A 16,619-nucleotide genomic window follows, 5' to 3' on the forward strand; every position below is an offset into this window, starting at 1 on the left:
TGCTTCACAAACAGCCTCACCGCAGTGACCAGCGGTCACAAATGGGCTGTGAGAAGCCCGAGTTCCCCTCCCACCACTCCCACACAATGACTCTACCCAGCTGCTAGCGGCGTTGCAGAATCGAGTTGGAGAGAGCAAGAGGAAAGCTGCTAAGCCATTCAGTTTACAACGAGCTAGGGGAGCATTCAAAACCTGTTCACAATACCAGTTCACCTCCAAAGTCTGAAAGGCAAAAAGGAAAAACACATGCTTTTTACAAAAACCCAAATACATTCAACCACTCAAAGAAAGATCAACTTGTTTGCTTTCTGCTCTTCTCTCTCCTTCATCTTTAAGCATTTTTAAAGTCTTATTTCATGTCTGAGTAAGTGTAATCAGAACCTGTCATCACACCATCTCTGACAGAAAGAAATCCCAAGTGAGACAGTGCAATCAATGTTCCTTCCTCCATTATGGGCTTGGGTATTATACTAATTAATGTTTATCACACTTTGATTGCTCCTTAAGCATGATTTGCAGGTGTTTCAGCATTGCATATTGCCCCACTCCCGCAATGCCTAACAGCTTTTCAGATTAGAGGGTGATCAAGGTTGTCAGGTTATCCTCGGCGTGATCTGCTATGCACCGCTCTTCAGAGGTCATGTTCTCCCACAAAAATAATTTCATTTTGATTTTTAATCCCTTGCTTCACAAGGTGCTCCCACTACCGTGAATTAGGTTTATATAAAAATGGAAACGATTTGTATTTTGACCTATCACCACTGCACCCTCTTCCTCTGCGGCATTGTTCTCCTCCCTAGAAAAGCTTTTTTTTTTTTTTTTTTTTTTTAAAAAAAGGTTACAAACAAGTTCTTTAACCTTCCAGCTTTTATACTTGCCTCCCAGCACAGACTGACGTGAAATAAACAGCCTGTCCTTTCTTTCAAAGGATTGTATACTAACCTGCAAGACTGTGCTTGCAAATAAATCATCTAATTAGATCTTTTAGTTTAACCACACAGGCTACTTTTTGGTCAAACTACTTCTCCATTGATACCGTTAGGATATACGAACACAACAGGTTCTACCCTCAAGTGACAACATTTGGGAAGGATGGTCTAAAAGAAGTAATGGGGAAAAGAAAGATTTTTCTGCCAGTACGGATGGAGTTTTAAAAGTGACTTGTTGAGTTCTCCCACGGGCACTGTGGAAGCAAATACTGACCAATATTATGGAGCTGTTTCCCAGAACAGCAGACATGGACAGTTCTGAGATACCAGGCAGAAGATGCCTTATATTGCAAAAACTGGTTTGTTACCTATACAGTCTTCACTCCTCCTTGCAAATTCCTCATGAACAGTTACTCACCGAAGCTCAATCTTTCGTAGTAATAGCCTCAAGTGTTTTGTTTGTTTGTTTAAATTGCTATTGACAGGGAAGTTGCTTCCTGTTTGGACAGAATTTTATGACACTGTCAAAAGTAGAACACCAAATTTTGCTTCCACATAGCTTGAAGTTATGCATCATATTGGGCAAATAGCTTGAGAAGGCGTTCTGGCACCTTGTAATCTTAAATTAATCAACTGTGTACACAAACATTATGTTTCTCTTGCTTCTTTCTCTCACTAAAGCGCCTTTCTTAGAGTAGACAAAGATCTTCTTTCTGTCCCCATAGAGCAGAAAATGTGTATCACCACAGAGTGACAGGAAACTTAAGTAGTGGAGAAATGCCCAGGTGACCCTGTGGTGAACAGTATCTGGGGGTGGCGAGACCTAACACCTTTAAAGAGATTTCAGCTTTCTCTGGATCACTGAGAGTAGAAGAAGCTCCTTCCTAGTTTTCATTCAGGCACCCTGTCTGATTCCACACAACTTCCGTTATGCCTTTTACTCTTAATCAGGATTACTCTCCACATTTCCTATCAGCAGTAGTCAGAGAAGGCATCACCCTTGATTTAAACGTCTGATCTGTGCCTTCTCCCAAGTGGGATGCAAGAGAAAAGTGTACGATACACAAGACGAAACCAGTGTTTCTTCTGAGCTTCACCTGAAGGTGGAAACGGAGCTGAGCACTCACAAGACCACTTCCTCTCCCAACCCTTTAAGCCTCTGTCTCACTTTGAGCCAAAGATGCCTTGCTACATCACCATGATGGCGTAGCAGGGTGACGTTTGCAGAGCCTTCCCCCCAGTGGCAAGGAATCCACACCAAGTCAACTGTGCAGAACACAAGGGCAGGCTGCTTTATAGAAGATCAGGAAGATCCTATTTATTCCCAGCTTTTGCCCATACCTTCTACGCAGTTTTAAATCAGTCTTCTTGATCAAGGTAAGTAGCACCCAACTGTGCAAGTTCAAGAGTTGACTTAGTTAAAATCCCTGTTGGTTCTACTTTGTAGGCTGCGCTAATGTAAGACTGATGCATTGGGCTTATGTGGCAAGGTTTTGGAAGCAGAGGGGCTGCAGGGATGGCCTCTGTGAGCAGAGCCCGGCAGCTGCCCCATGTCAGATCAGAGATAGCTACAGCCAGCTCCAAAAGGGACCCACTGCTGGCCAGAGCTGAGCCAGCGAGCGACTCTGGCTGGGCTTCTGTGAGTGTTTTTTTCTCTTTCTTAAATACGTTCTTCTCAAAAAAGGCTGGGAGAGAGAAGTGAGAAAATATAGTGAAGCAACCCTGCAGCCCCCAAGGTGAGTGCAGCAGGAGGTGCTCCAGGCACACAGTAGCAGTTCCCCTGCGGCCTGTGGAGAGGCCCCTGGAGGAGCAGGCTGTCCCCCTGCAGCCCATGGGTCCCACACGGAGCAGATCTCCACGCTGCAGCCCCTGGAGGAGCCCCCGGTGGAGCAGGTGGATGTGGCCTGGAGGAGGCTGTGGCCCATGGAGAGCCCCCGCAGCAGCAGGCCCCGGGCCGGAGCTGCAGCCCGTGGAGAGGAGCCCACGCAGGAGCAGGGGGTCTGGGGGGAGCTGCCGCCCGTGGGGGACCCGTGCTGGGGCAGTTTGCTCCCGGGGGATGGACCCCATGGTACGGAGCCGTATGGGAGCAGGGGAAGAGAGTGACTGTGAAGAAGTGGCACAGATGAAGGGTTATGAACTGACCCCAATCTCCAGGCCCTGATCCATTGTGCTGCTTGGAATAGGAGGAAGAAGTAGTAGCTACCTATCGGCGTTAAACCACCACAGCAGAACACAGCAGGTAAGCTGAGCATCCACTTGTTCATTGTGATGGAGGCTTTTTACATCAACACAGCACATACTCTGCTCCTAGCCTGTTTATCTCCATTACCAAAACAAGTCCTTGTCCCCAAGAACAAGAATGCTGATGGAAACACAGCCACCTCCAGAGAAGAAAATGATTCCTCATGATAGAAATTCAAACCCTCACCATTCTCTGAGAAAAGCACTACTTTCCTTTGCATTTAATCTAGCATCATTAGAACTTCATAGCTTTTCAGCCAAAGATCTCAAAGCAATTTCTAAGCATTAATTAAGTCTCGGTGGCTTGTGACTCCAAGAGTGGAATCGTTTGTTCCCAGTGACAAAGGAAATCTGGGGAAATTCACAGTACAGTCCCAGCAGACCAGATTTCAGTTTGTCGTTCGTTAATTTGAACAATATTTGCTTTAGTTCACAAGAATTAACACATACATATTTCAGTTGCTGCTTAATTTTCAGTTTTGCTATAGCCAGTAAGAACTGATGCAAGAGACTGGCCACTTTCTTCATCAACATTTCTTCCTCTGGATCAAAACCAAACCCTGCATTGGCTTTAATGTGGGAACAAAACCCTTTACCTCCAAACTTGCACCTTAAGCTTCTCCCCACTTACCAGTAGCTGACGGCAATCACACAAAATTCTGTGTCCATGCCACAAGCCGAACACTTCAGTCTTCCTTTCAATAACAGATACTTAAAAGCTTTCGAGCTAGTACTTGCACAAGACCATGATCAAGTGACGAACTAATAATCCTCATTATCATCCTGTGAGGACCAGTACTGATTCCCAAGATTCTTCCCAAATTTTCCTGCAAAGAAAACAAGCATTTCTTATGTTGTTGGGCTTCCTCAGAAACAGTTACTAGCCCTTTGCTTGTTAAGAAACCTCATTGCTAATCGCATCTTTTCCCTTTCTCACCCATGCTTCCAATTCGAAGTTCTTCTTGCAACAGACCCCCCTCTTTCAAAAAAGGGCCTCCTTCTCTTAAAGGAAAGATTTCTTTCCTTATTTTCTGTCAATGGAGCTTTTATTTCATGGTATTTGCACTTCAGAAATAGGAGCTGTTTAGTGTTACTTCTTCATTTTCCTACAATCAATCGCATTCACAGTCGAATCTCAAAAGGTACCTTCTCTGATATGCCCATTAACAAGCTAATTTGAGTGTAAGTGCTTCTTCACCAAATGAGAACCCTTCCTGACGTTATCCATCTGACACCCTTCCTCAGTGATTACAGCACTTTTACTTCTTAAAAGATTTCTAGTTACTTTTCCAAAAACAACTTTGGGCCCCAGGCAGAGGTTTTTTTTAATCCAAACAGAATCAAAGAGCAGATACCTCTCTGCTCAGACTGACAGCTGCTCTGTCATTTCAACGCAACAGCCCGTGACACAGCAGCGGTCAGACATCACCTTGAGAACAGTTCTAGATACATGACTTCATTTTCCTCAGTGTCCTTTTAAATTCATTTCCCTAAGTGCTGACTTGCAAATGGCCATTATGAACGGAAATACTGGCTTCACAGCAATACCTGAACAAATTTGTACGGTATACTTTTCAAACCTCCCTCCCCACCACAAAACTGCCAGGACCAGAAATTCAGAAATTCTGATAGCCTATTTGTGAAATCCTAACACAGTAAATACTCTCACAGACCAATGCCTTCAGCAGCAGTTAATCCTCTCATCCCAGATAACAACGTAAGCATGAAGCATAATGAAGGGCATGATTTTGGCTGTGGCTTGTTATTTATTTCTTTTCCTAAATTGTCCATATGCTAGAAAGAACAAAGAAAACCCTGCCTGGTGCTCAGCAACCCAGCAGGGGTTGGGAGCTTTTCACCTTCCCTCTCTCAAAGTCACAAAGAAAAGTCTGGATTTGGTCTAGGACCAATTCAGAACCAACAAAATCCAAGATGCCACTTCCAAAAGTGCTGCTGTTGAGGCAAAACCAAAGAAACCCAGTCACTGAGCCAAAGTGATAGAGAGAACTGAAGTGGGGAGAACAAGCATGTTCTAGCTGGGTTTGGTGCCCAGTTACTGGCATATTATACACGTCACTGATAATCAGAGAGGCTATTATTGCTGCACTAACACAGAGCAGAACTGCAACAGCTTTACCTTCTTTTCTACAAGCAATGTCCTGTTATGCCTCTTAGGCCCATCCAGCACACCATCTTATGCAGCTTTGATGGTAGATCTAAAACTCCTAGAAGTAAAATAAAACCAGGTATTTCCATTTTAAAATGTGTATTAATTCAGAATAAGTATCATATTCTTGGATAAATTAAGAATGGCACTGAGCTCAGAAGACGCTATATTACCCACACAGGGTTTCTCTTTAACACACTTGACGTCTAAATTGTTCATCCCCTCCTCTCCCTGATGGCACAGCATGGTTGATTCCCTCAATGAAGTGATTACCTGTAGGATTTAGGTGGAGGAAAAACAAGAAATCCTTCATTAGCATCTGCTGTCTCCAAAAGTGCTGTTCTGTCTTAACTGTCAGTTGCATTTACACCCAAACTCCAACCTACCCCACTCTGATAAAGCCCAGTGACAGCACCACAGCTAGTCTAAAAGAAGGACCACGGAAAGCGAATTAAATCCGCCAGCCAAGTGTGAAGAACAGACCTTTGGCACTCCTGTTTCCTCCCCCAACTCCTTCCCCAGTGCACACACTCCCATTTATAGAGGAGGGATTCTGTAATGCGCATTTCAAGCCACTCAGTGTTATTTTCCAGACAGTTTTCTCCACGCTGGATCCCTGATGGAAGTCATGCCTGTAAAACAAAGTGACTTGTTTGCATCTCTTCCTCCAGGGCTGACTGAGTAGACAAAACTCATCCATAGGGGGAGAAAATGATTCCAACACAGAGTGAGAGCGCGAGAGTCCAGCATCTGAAGGTGGTTGAGAAGGCAGAGCTATCGCTTTGTATATGAAAAGCAAAACATGACAATTGTGTCAGGAAGAGCGGGAGGGGGCCAATTACGCAATATTGCCACACCCACCAGCTAAGAAACAAGGGAAAAATTTGTTTGCTGTAAGGCACACACTGATTTGTCGTTAAGATCTGCTTCTCCTTGGTTATTTCCAAAGGAGAGTAATAGTTACAGCCACTGGGGTTAGAGGGGGAGGAAGGAATGCCTCTCTGGTTGGGGAAGTTCATAAGATCTTTTCCGAATCTCTGTTAATTAATAGCAACTTCTTGCCCTAGTAGTTTATAGACTTATTGGTGGAGAAACCTCAGCCATTGCATCTCCTGTGAAGTGGATCCAGTTCCTTCCAACCCACAGCCATCCAGAGCAACTTCAAGGAAAGGAAGCTTACTTGGCTGCACAACAGCAGAGTTTCAGAAGGCCACAAACTTTGCTGGGTTCAGTCCTGGAAAAAGTTCTCAGCACACAAGAACTGTTGGAAGGTATCAGGGAAGCACATGAAGCACTCCCATGCTACTCAGCCATGAGCTCTCTATGCATCAGCCTCTCACAGGCATGGCCGGGATGTCAGTCCCAATTCTGCCCTCTGGGCAGCCCTCAAGGCCCAGATACAGTCTAGACCCGAAATATTAATCAGCCATTGTCATCCCACTGACTTACTGAGGTTTCAGCACAGTGGATCTTAGCAAAAACACAGTCAGAGACACACTGTAGCACAACTTGTCCACTCCTTCCCCTCTAAAACTCATTTTCCTGCCACACCATCCCATCGCTCACACTGAACTGCAATTTCCCTCCAACCCAACTCTACTTTTAAGGCACCTCCTCACACTTACGAACAACACATACAATTAATATATTTGCATGTCTCAATTGGGTAGAAACCCTGAAGCAACTCTGAGTAGGTGAGCCTAGAAAAGGTATCAACAAGGCCATACAGCTCTGGCTTCAGAATTAACTGAAGGCAAACATGAAAATCCGGTCCCACTGTAAAGGCTTGCATTACTTACTCGAACAAGTCTTGTTGGTGCATGGTAAGGGTGACAGATCACCAGCACTTCCAGACCCGATAAACTTTTTCACTTCCTTCTCAAAAGGCTCTCAGTGCTCTTGCTACACAGAAAAGTCTTCTGCTACAGGGGGAATTATGTCTCTGTACTTTTTGTTACAGGATAGTTCATAAAAGTTTAATCCTATTTACAGCAGTTGGGGTATATGAAATGATCCATCCCTCAGCTTAGCCACAGCTCTGTCCTTAAACTGACTGAGCTTTAAATAATATTTGGTGAAAGAAAGCATTGCTTATCAAGATAATTACTTCTCGCCTTCACAAATGGGTTTAATGTTTGCTTCTTTTGCTCTTCCTGCCACAGGTTTTATTTCCATAGATGGTTTTGAAATCGGCTTTATCTGTTTTGTAAGATGGCCTTTAAACAATAAACAATGGTAGCTATCACATGTGGCATCTCCCATGTTAAAATCACCTCTCTTAAAAATTTAGAAAGATTGTGCTGAGTCATAAGGAATCTATAGATGGTGGCAAATCCGTTTTAGCCTACAGATACCTAAAAATTTGTTAAAATAAAAAGCAAATAAAATTAAGTCAGAAAGCCAGTATGATCTGCATGTGATTAGACTAAATATTTTTCTGATTAATCATTTTCTTCAAGATGCAGTTTTGCTGCATGAACAGAATTCTCACAGCAAGAAGTTCCCATGCTATGAAGTACTTTTTTATTTTAATTTTAACACATGTGAAGATTATCACAAACTTCTGGAACACCTCTTTTCAGGAAATCTATCTCCTATAGTTGTAGACAGCAACATTCCTTTTACAAATGATTAGCATTGTCCTAATTAACCCTGTAGAAGCTCAGGTGGTATCTCTCCTTGCTCATGACTGAACAAAGAAAATAAACCAAACAACAGCAAATCAAAGTTCTGCTTTAAACTACTAGAAGAGGAACCTTGCCCCTCTCTGTTCTCCTTCTGTATTGTTCCAGGAGCAGGAATCCTCCTTCTGAGTAGGAAAGATCTGACCTCCTCAGAGTCGGAAAAAAAGAATGTAAGTTGTCAAGAGAGGAGGGAACAGATTCAGGCCTCAGGATGGGCAAGCCACAATGCATACATATCCTGCCTGTTACACTTCCCTAGTTAGCTGTGTCTTACACTTCTTTCTACTTTTGAATCTCCTACATGCTTTCTCAGGGAGTCTGTCTTGTCCTGTCTTTAAGGACCAGAGAGCGAATTAGCTCATTAGAACATGAAAATTGCTGCTCATAATTGAGTTTTCTGCAACGAGGCACACAGTACAAACAAGAGACCATCCTGTCAGGGTTAAAAAAAAATAAGCAAAACAACAAACCATATGTACCAAAGTTACTTAAGCTTCTCTTTACCGTTTGCCTTTTGTACTGCACATGCCATCTGTTTTGATCAAATTATTTTATGTTCCCATTAGACATCCTACTACCATGAAGGGCCGTGTAAGCACAGACAGAATCCTCTCAAGAGCTCTATTAAGGCTGAAATTATTGTCTGCCTCCTTATTCTAAGCAGCCTTGATACAAATTCCAGAAATGGGAGAACACTTCTCCTCCAACTTTTGCATTTTGCTTTAGTTTAATTAAAAAAACAAGCAAACAAGCCAACAAGCCCAACTACTTACAGACAATTGATATATTGGCAGTTTAGGATGATTGTACCTAACCCGCTCATTTTCCTTCCTGTGACTGAGGATATAGTTAAGGCACGTTTCTTTTTGTGCTCCTGGATAGCCACTTCAGCAGCCTGGGTACCACATTCCGTCATTTTATTTTCAGTTGGAGAATCAAGCATTAAGAGCCCTCCTTCCCCAAATAATGTTTTCTGTAGCTAATGCAAAGTCATCTCGTGCTTTGTGAAACATTTTGCACTAATGCCAATACTAAGTCTCTTAGTTATTCATTAAAATGTACCTCTATTTGCAGACTTGCTATTAAGTGCGACAAGCTTAAGTCTGCTTAGAGGAAGATACTGCGGGTGAAGCACTTCAATCATTCCTTTAAATCACTCATTTTAAACTATGCTGAAAGCCTTGTTAGCATAAAGAAGGCTACAGCTCTCTTATCAAGTTCAAGCTTGCCTCTCAGTCTCTTAAGGCAGAGCAGATTGATCATCCACCTTTGGGGGAATGGGATTCAAAGATAAACAGACTGCTAGTGATAGGAACTGTTGTGGAAGGGCTGATGTTAGTAGACTTAGAGCAGGGGCTTAAGTAACCATCACTGCATTTCAATGACAATGCCATAAAAAGCATCATGCAGAGTCAAATTCAGCATTCTGTTCTTCAAAAAGATGCGTTTAATCTCCGAGAGTCCAAAAGACACAGATTTTCCACACTTTCTGAAATGAGCAAAAATCCTATCTTGCTAATTCTCCATCACGTTTGTTTCATTTTTACGGAATACTCTGTGAATGACTTAACACCAGTCAGTCTCCTCCTTCCTACTAGTCCAGTTTCAAGTTGACAGCTGTAACTGTGCTCCCCACTCCGCCACTCCATGGAGTTGTCAAGGCATCTGGATTGAGCCTAGGTCTCAGATCCCACAGGATTTTAAACTCAGGGATTTTAGCAGCATCTGGGAAGAGCTGTAATCTGGACTCCTTCAGAACATTCTCTATCCCTCCACTCCTCGAGCGCATGAGATGATCACTACTGCCAGCTGCCACCAGCCATCCAGGCATGCTGACCTGACTCCCGTGTATCAACTCAAAATTTTCCCAATAGTTTTGGAATCTCTCTCAAGCTCCACCTTTACAAGTTTTCAGATTCAGCTTCCAGAGGACCACAAGAGCTAAAACAAGCACAGGGTTTCTTATGAAGAGTATGCTACATTTACAAAAATCCACGTTACTTGGACACACCTCTACAACAATAATCAACATCTGCAGGCAAAATTCCTCCCTCTGTCTCCCCCACGCTCTGTATCTCCGTATCTGCAGACCGTCCACCCACTCCTTTACCTCACCACTCCTGCTTAATCTTCCTAGCAATGAATGCCTGCTCCTACAGCCCCCCTCAAGAGAGTTATCTGAAACTAAGCAAGACCTAGCATGCTCTTCCAAACGGCCTCTTGGACAACGTCAAAGTACCACAAGGTGACACGTTGCTTAACAAGAGTCCTGTCACTCTCAACGTAACTGGAGAAAACTTGATTCTTTGCCTTACAGCCAGTCTCCTGCTGGAAACTGATCTGAATGGAGGCCCATCGCAATGGAGCAGGCTTGGCATGTCTCCTACTTGTAAGATCAAACCCTCACAGCCAGCAGAGGAACAAACTGAATGCAGTGTCCAAGCTAAGATGCATCCCAGAGCCACAGTGTGCTGCAAAGGACAATACAGTTCATAGTGAGATTCTTCTCTGCAAATTTATACAATTGCTTAACTAATACATCAATTACATTCTTACAAAGACATTCAATCATCAATTTCCACTGTTGATGACCTGGATTAATCACAACAATAAGTTTAAAAGAAGTGGGGGAACACTCAAACGTACCTCATGACTGAGGTTTTGTCTGCATTTTCAATTTCAGGCCAGACTGACATGCAACCATTGTCAAAGCTCTGTCCAGGGCACAGATCTCACGGAGTACTCCCTGTTTGCATCTCAGCCCTGTTCCTGTCCCAAACATCTGCTAAGGCTCTGTGACCCATGAGAAATTTCATCTACTGGACAACTTATGGTTTGGTTATAGGCAAAGGAGACCATGACCTTGATAACAACATTCAACCCCAAGTATTTATCTCCTTGCTGCTGCTAGCACACCAAATGAGGTAACTCGGATAGGCAGTTTTCCACAAATCTGTTATACAAAAGTATACAGTCCAAAAAATGAGCCAACACGTTACAGGTTACCACCAGCTCCTGGCAACAAAAACTCTTCAGAAACTGAGAAATCCTAAAGGGCAGGCCTAGCTAACCAAGGGGCCATCTCAGAAAACCTAAACCCATCACCTATTGTAAAGTACTTATCGCAACATCATCTCTGGAGAAAAAAATCCAGAGCACACGATTTTGACACATGCTCTCACCCAGAAAATGCTGGTAATGAAGAAACAAATAGATGAGACACTACTGCCTAATTGAGCGTTTAAATTGGTCATTCTGCCTACCGCAACCTGTATCTAAAGCCCTCCTTGGATGTCCAAGAGTTAAACTCATGTAGATATGCCAGATTGGCTCTGTTAGAATATTTGTGTTTTAAGCAGTAATGACATGTATTAAAATCTCAATAGCTGCTGGTCTTTACTGCAGCTTCCACCGCAGCTTCCTTACGTGAATTCAGTTAACATACACAAGGTTGGGGCTTCCATCACTCCAAAATGCAGCCCTAGCAAGTACACACAGCCTCCTGATCTCCTCACGTACTGCGACCAGCACCAAGAGGGCTCCTAAGAGGAGCAGACTGTTAGCAGTCGATGTCTTCTGTCACCACCTGTACTGCCCAGAAACCAAGAGCCCGCTTAGGTCAGTGCTTTCGCTCTGCACACGTGGTGCCGTGCTGCATGGGTCCCTGCTCCCATGGGTTAGGAAGACGACAGAGGGATGCAGAGCTCGCTCTTAGTGATTCCAGACCACAGCTTAGGTGCGCCTCTAGCAAGGTACAGAGGAGGTTTAACCGCTCTGGGTTCTAGATCTGTTCTCCAAGGCTGTTTCCAGTGGGCCTCCTCTGGGTCTCAGCCACAGTTTACCTGTTGGGTTTTTTTTTGCATCTGCACATCCCCTCAGCCTCTACAAAATAACGAACTCTGCCAAGTGCCCCATTCACCATACAACTTGCCACCGCTAAGCTTAACAGCAAGTCAGTTTGAGAGCATTTCAAAAGACGTGGCAGAAGGGCTTCGCAGAAACTTCTCGTGGGTTATTTCCCAGATTCTCCCAATGAGGGTTGTGGGCAGAGGGGTGGGGAGGAAAGAAAAGCTGCTTATCTTCTTTCACTAACCCCCCCAAATCCAAAGATGTCTTTCTCGTGTCCCCTTGAGAAGGCTGAATCCACAGACGCTTCTCACCACTGCTACTTCTGTACAGCCATTACCTGGCCCAGGCAATATTATTTCTATAAACGTAAGAGTACCACAGTTGCCCTCAACTGGTTTCCAAATACATTGAATAAAAGCTCCCCTCCCTTGCACAATGGATGGACATTTTCATTTTTAAGAATTCATACTCAATTGTCATGTCAGCAACAACTCAAAGCAGAAGCCTTCATCAGCTAGCATAGAAAAAATATTTGTTTGTGGAAAGATTCCTTTTTCCACAGCGCGTAAGGGAGATTCTTTCACTCCACCTTCCACAAATTACAAACTGGCTTGCCACTCTCAAAAGCACAGTACCGACCCAATAGCTCCTATAAAACAACCTCAGAACACCTGCATCTTTGTAGTACTGAGGTAATGAGTTTGACACAGTCAGCTGAGTCTGCCGTCAGGAACAAGTTTCCTCTCTGTCAACACTGCAAGCAACTGCTTGGCAGATCGGAACAGTCGGCCTCCCCAGATAAGGCAGCTCCTTCCTGGAAATGGAAGGCAGAGCTGCCTTATCTCAGGAAAGGGAAGAAAAAAGGTCACTCTTCACTAAGTGGCAAAGTTCTCACCTTGAAAGCTCTGCACCTTGGCTGGCATGGAACAACCGAGGTCACGGAACTTTTAATCAGACGCCTGCATAATTACTAAATAGTTATTAATTATATCAGAGAGGCAAGACCTCAGAGGAAAGGCAAAGCAAACAAAGAGCCCAGTGAAGCCTCCTCTGTTGTTGGAAAAAATTGGTAATTAAAAGTCATGAGTGCACCGAAGAGCGAGGGAACAGCATCACAGTCACTGTTCAGGACTCAGAAGTGACTTGCATACAAAACAGCAGGCTTGCCTCCCTGGGGAAATTACAGAGAACTGCATTACAAAGCAGAGAGTACAAAAAAAAGGGGGTGGGATGGAGAAAGAACCACTCCAGCTTTATCAATAGCTTTCTATGCCCCACAGAGAGGGACAGCACTGCCAGTCCGTCCCAAGTTCGGGAGGTGCCTTCTTCATGTTTCTGGCAGCTCTGAAAAGACTTTTCCCATCCTTATACCATGAGGAGCTCCCATACTGAGAAGCACACTAAAGAACGAGGCCTTGTGTTCAGCTTAGTCCAGCTGAACTTAGTCCTGGACGGCCCTTGTCCAGGAGCCCTTTAGCCCTTGTACAAACAAAGATTACTCCAATGAAAAGCCTTTATTTACCTCAATGACCTGATCTCTGCTTTCATGATTGCTCTTTCCCCTGAGGCTGTCTTTCAAACGATTGCTATCAAAAATTGAAGAACTTCAATCTGCCCTTAAAAAAACCTCAAAAGAAGAAAGAACATTGTGGCCCTGCTCACGCCACAATAAATCATACTAGGCAGTCAAGATCCCTACTGAAACCAAAGCAAGCACTTTTGCTTATCAGTCTACGAGAAGATAAATGGTGAACTCCTTTTCTATACCAATGATATGACATGCTGTCTCAGGGCACTGAGACGTCAAAAATGGTTTCAGATGAAAAAGGTACCGCCTTAACTACCATTTGCAAGAAAACACAAGAGTCTCTCTGACCTGCTATATAGGTAGTCCTATATATCTAATCCTAACGACAACTGCATGCAAGAAGTGGCAAGCCTGGGTTGAATCCTTCAAGAGATCAGTTTAGATAGAGTATGAGACCATGTTGAGAACAGGCACTCTCATGTACTCTGCCCTCCCCACATACAAAAACAGAAGCACAAAACACAAGAAGCCCAAAGAGAACAGTTTACAATTCCAGAGATCAGACCAGAGACATTTTCTATTCCACTGCTCCAAGTACTAGGACTTGAAAAGACAGATATTCAAGCTCCTCTAAATACAAAAAGTCTCCCATTTAAAACGTGAGCAAGAAGGAATCAAAGATAACCGCAGAAGCAGCAATGTAATTTATGGGAATCTACAACTGAATTAAAATCTACTAACAACCAACTTCTTCTAAACAGCAGCCATTTGATTATGCTCAATTTTGAAGGTACCTGAATCATAGAAACTTTTATTGAAGTGCATCTGGTCCTTCTTTATGCCTTTTCTGAAATTCTGCTGCTTGCCAGTGCAATTCCCTTTCACTGCATCAGCCTTGTCATAGGAATCCATTTTCAGCCGCTGAAGCCCCAAACCCCCATGTGAAAGAACTGTACCTGTTGAAAATATCGCCTGACACCTTCTGCAGGTACTGAAGTGCATCAGCCACCTGCTGAACAGCCTCCTCCCTGCGCAAGTCCGGCTGGATCAGGGGCACAGAGTACGTCTGTCCTTCCAGAAAGTGCTTCTGGGCTACCGTAGTCATTGTGCCTAAAGGAAAGAGCAAGAAGGTCATTACAGTACACACACCTCCACTGTATCACAGCTTGTATTCAGCGACTTCATCCTCTGCTCCCTGAACTATTTTAGGAAATGCTTACAAGTGAATTAGTGAGCTGAAGAGGAAAGCCCACACTAAGGTTGACATACTGGATTTTTTTTATTATTTTTTTAAAGAAATCTAACGCAGCTACAGTAGAAGTGGGAGTCTTTTGCTTGCCTGAATGGATCTTGGGAGCCACCGTTTTATTTTTAGTGTGATAACTAACAAACCTCTGCTCAGTATTATGCTGAAAACAAAGGCCACACTTTGGAGCAAAGTCAGTTCAGGCTGGCGACGGGATTCATCACAAATAGCCCTGTCCGCTCCTCCCATCCTCGCACTCTCAGTGGATATGTTTCAGGTCATTCAACCCCATTAGCAAAATGCAGTATTTCATTTTACACTTCCGCTCCAAGAAACACAACCGCTGCTCCCTTCCAAGAACAGCAGCTAAAAGAATTACAGGGCATGCCTGTGCACACACGCCCTTGCTCCAAGTAGGTTAATGAGACTTCTTCCATTCTGAGGCTCCCAGGAGCAGCTCATTGCTCCTGGTGACCGGCTTGTTCTTTTGTAACCACCTTCAAAGAAGCCTCCTCGTTTCAGGATCCTTTCACATATAAAACCTAAGCAGTCACTGAAATCTTTCTGTTGCCTTCAACACACACACACCAGAGCAGTACGTGCGCTCCCTGATGCAGCTGGGCCAAGAGCGCTGCTCCACGAGGCAGTCAGGAAAAGGCTGCGTGTCATCCTTGTTTCCGTCCTCATGGCTTTGCTTATACCTCCCTCAGTTGTGACCCCAGAGCCTGCCTCTCATGCTTTTTCACAGAAATAACAGAAAGTTCCTGGGACACAGAGGAGGGTATGGGAAAGAAATGTGTTTCTCTGAGCATATTAGAAAGTGCAAGCTCACAAAAACGTATGTTTGGACAGCCTGATCTAACAAACGTGGTAGAGTGCCCATACATTCTTCTGACTGAAGCTTTGCCATCAGACTGACACAAATCCTTTCAAACTTGTTTTCTTTGCATGTCTTGCTCACTCAGACTGTAAAAAAAAACCCACAGTCTACAGCTGCTCATTATGGGGTTTCATCATGCAGGGTGCTGTACATCAGTACGGGAAAATATTCATTAAGCTGAATACAAACAAAGCAAAGCAAGATCAAAAAGTAAGGTATGAGAAACGGGCAGATATATCTCACGGTGCAACACGTCCCCCCTTGTGGCATTGGAGGTTCACAGGCACTAGTCCAGGGCACGCTGCGGAGTGCAAACAGCAGGGATCACAGCATTGCCGGTAATGACAGAGGAAGGCTTTCCCCCTTCCCCAGGGAGGGCATGAAGAGCGGGCTAGGAAACACAGAAACACAAGCTATACTGGAGGAATTCACAAAACAAGAGCCTGAAGAGATAGTTACAGCATAACCCAGCAGTTTAACAGGTGAAAATTATAGGGGTCTTTGCACATTCTTTAATTTCCCTGTCTCGCTTCACAAAAGGAACAACTATCAGGTTAGACTTGCCTGCAGCCACCACCGCACATTTATGCAGCACCATTCACCCTCTGACTTTGTCCTTTCTGATCCTACCGCAGCAGACGAGGAAAGACTACCTGTAAATGTGGTGCGGGTCATTTCTGTTTGTTTTTCATTAAAAAAGAATCATCCGAAGGGGAAAAAAAATGAGGAAAGCTAGGAGCCTTTCCACAGATAACATTTGCAAAATGAAGCCCAGCCATCCAAAGCCCTGGCGCTGCTGCAGGAAGCCTAGACCCATTCTGTTTCCCTTCATGCATCGCTGGCAGCCAGGCTCTGAATCCATACTCTTTAGCGGCAGTGTTTGCACACTGATTAGGCTTCTCGACTGCGCCTATTCAGCAGACGGGAAATTATTATTTTGATTTGTAAAGCATACAAGTTAATCTGAGAAGGAGGACAGCTAATTCTGCGATGGCATTTTTTGATCTGCTGACCAGAACCAAGCCTGAATCCTTTTGCTTTCAAATCTGTTCTGGGACTGGCCAAGTGGAACAAAGAGGCAGGCTGACACAGTGA

The 16,619-nt window shown here is 44.1% G+C and overlaps 1 protein-coding gene across 4 annotated transcripts in view; it reads right to left on the reverse strand.

Moving 5' to 3' along the window:
- The window catches only part of WASHC1 (WASH complex subunit 1), a 42,069-nt gene that overhangs the window by 15,973 nt on the left and 9,477 nt on the right, over positions 1 to 16,619 (reverse strand). For all 4 annotated transcript variants that reach the window (XM_040561986.1, XM_040561990.1, XM_040561999.1 and 1 more), the window contains one exon: positions 14,355 to 14,508. In XM_040561986.1, coding sequence (XP_040417920.1) covers positions 14,355 to 14,503 — 149 coding nt within the window. In that variant the 5' untranslated portion in view covers positions 14,504 to 14,508. The remainder of the gene's footprint in view (positions 1 to 14,354; positions 14,509 to 16,619) is intronic.

Source organism: Cygnus olor, chromosome 1 (assembly GCF_009769625.2).
Source record: "Cygnus olor isolate bCygOlo1 chromosome 1, bCygOlo1.pri.v2, whole genome shotgun sequence".
Lineage (NCBI taxonomy): Eukaryota > Metazoa > Chordata > Aves > Anseriformes > Anatidae > Cygnus > Cygnus olor.